The sequence below is a fragment of the Blastocystis sp. subtype 4 genome (genome assembly GCF_000743755.1).
Source record: "Blastocystis sp. subtype 4 strain WR1 chromosome Unknown seqid_1140, whole genome shotgun sequence".
NCBI classification, from domain to species: Eukaryota; class Bigyra; order Opalinata; family Blastocystidae; genus Blastocystis; species Blastocystis sp. subtype 4.
The window spans coordinates 1-676 of NW_014568407.1; the positions used below are offsets into that span (position 1 = coordinate 1).

The 676-nt window shown below is 43.0% G+C and overlaps 1 protein-coding gene across 1 annotated transcript; it reads right to left on the bottom strand.

Annotated features, from left to right (window-relative positions):
* Nucleotides 1–6: 6 nt before the first annotated feature.
* JH06_6001 (60S ribosomal protein L13) lies at nucleotides 7–300 on the bottom strand (the record flags this gene model as incomplete). Its single annotated transcript, XM_014669134.1, has 1 exon — nucleotides 7–300. The coding sequence occupies one exon, from the start codon at nucleotides 298–300 to the stop codon at nucleotides 7–9; it is 294 nt and encodes a 97-aa protein (XP_014524620.1).
* Between the last annotated feature and the right edge of the window lie 376 nt (nucleotides 301–676).

Sequence of the window (676 nt, forward strand, 5' to 3'; positions counted from 1 at the left end):
GGAGCCTCACGAACATTGATTCCAGCCTCCTATACAATCACACTCATCCTCTTCTCTCACCTTCAACTCCTGAAGAGTGAAACCACGACCCAGTCTCATTTTCATGTTGTACTTCTGTGTAGGACAACGAACCACAGGACGGAGCAATCCACCAGCAGGACGAGGAGCAATCGCAGCAGCCTTTTGCTGACGAAGCAATCTACGACGTCTCTTCTGTCCAGCTTGGTCGAACCAAGTCTTCACACGACGATCCCAATCCTTCTTGAAGTGGGCATTAGGCAAAACGTTGTTATGCTTCATTTACCTGATCTCTACACACAAATAAGCCATTGAAATTCATAGAATCATTGAAATACCTACCAAGGACAAAACAATTGAGAGAAAGCAAACCACAAACAGTGTTCGGCTAGTTGCGGACCGCAACAAAGGAATTGGAAAATGACTCCATTTTGTGAAGGAGGTAGAAAGAGGCTCTTTATGGAATCCAATAATTATTCCGATTCTAGTCAATGCAATCATCCAGAATAAATGAATCACAGAGATGAAGCAGATCTATGGAATTTTATCCGTCTCCATTGCACTTCTCCTTGTTTTCACTCTTTTCGACAGAGTATAACGTAGGAAACCCCGATGATCGTTTTAACTCTGTAGCGACAGAATGCAAATCTTCGTAAAG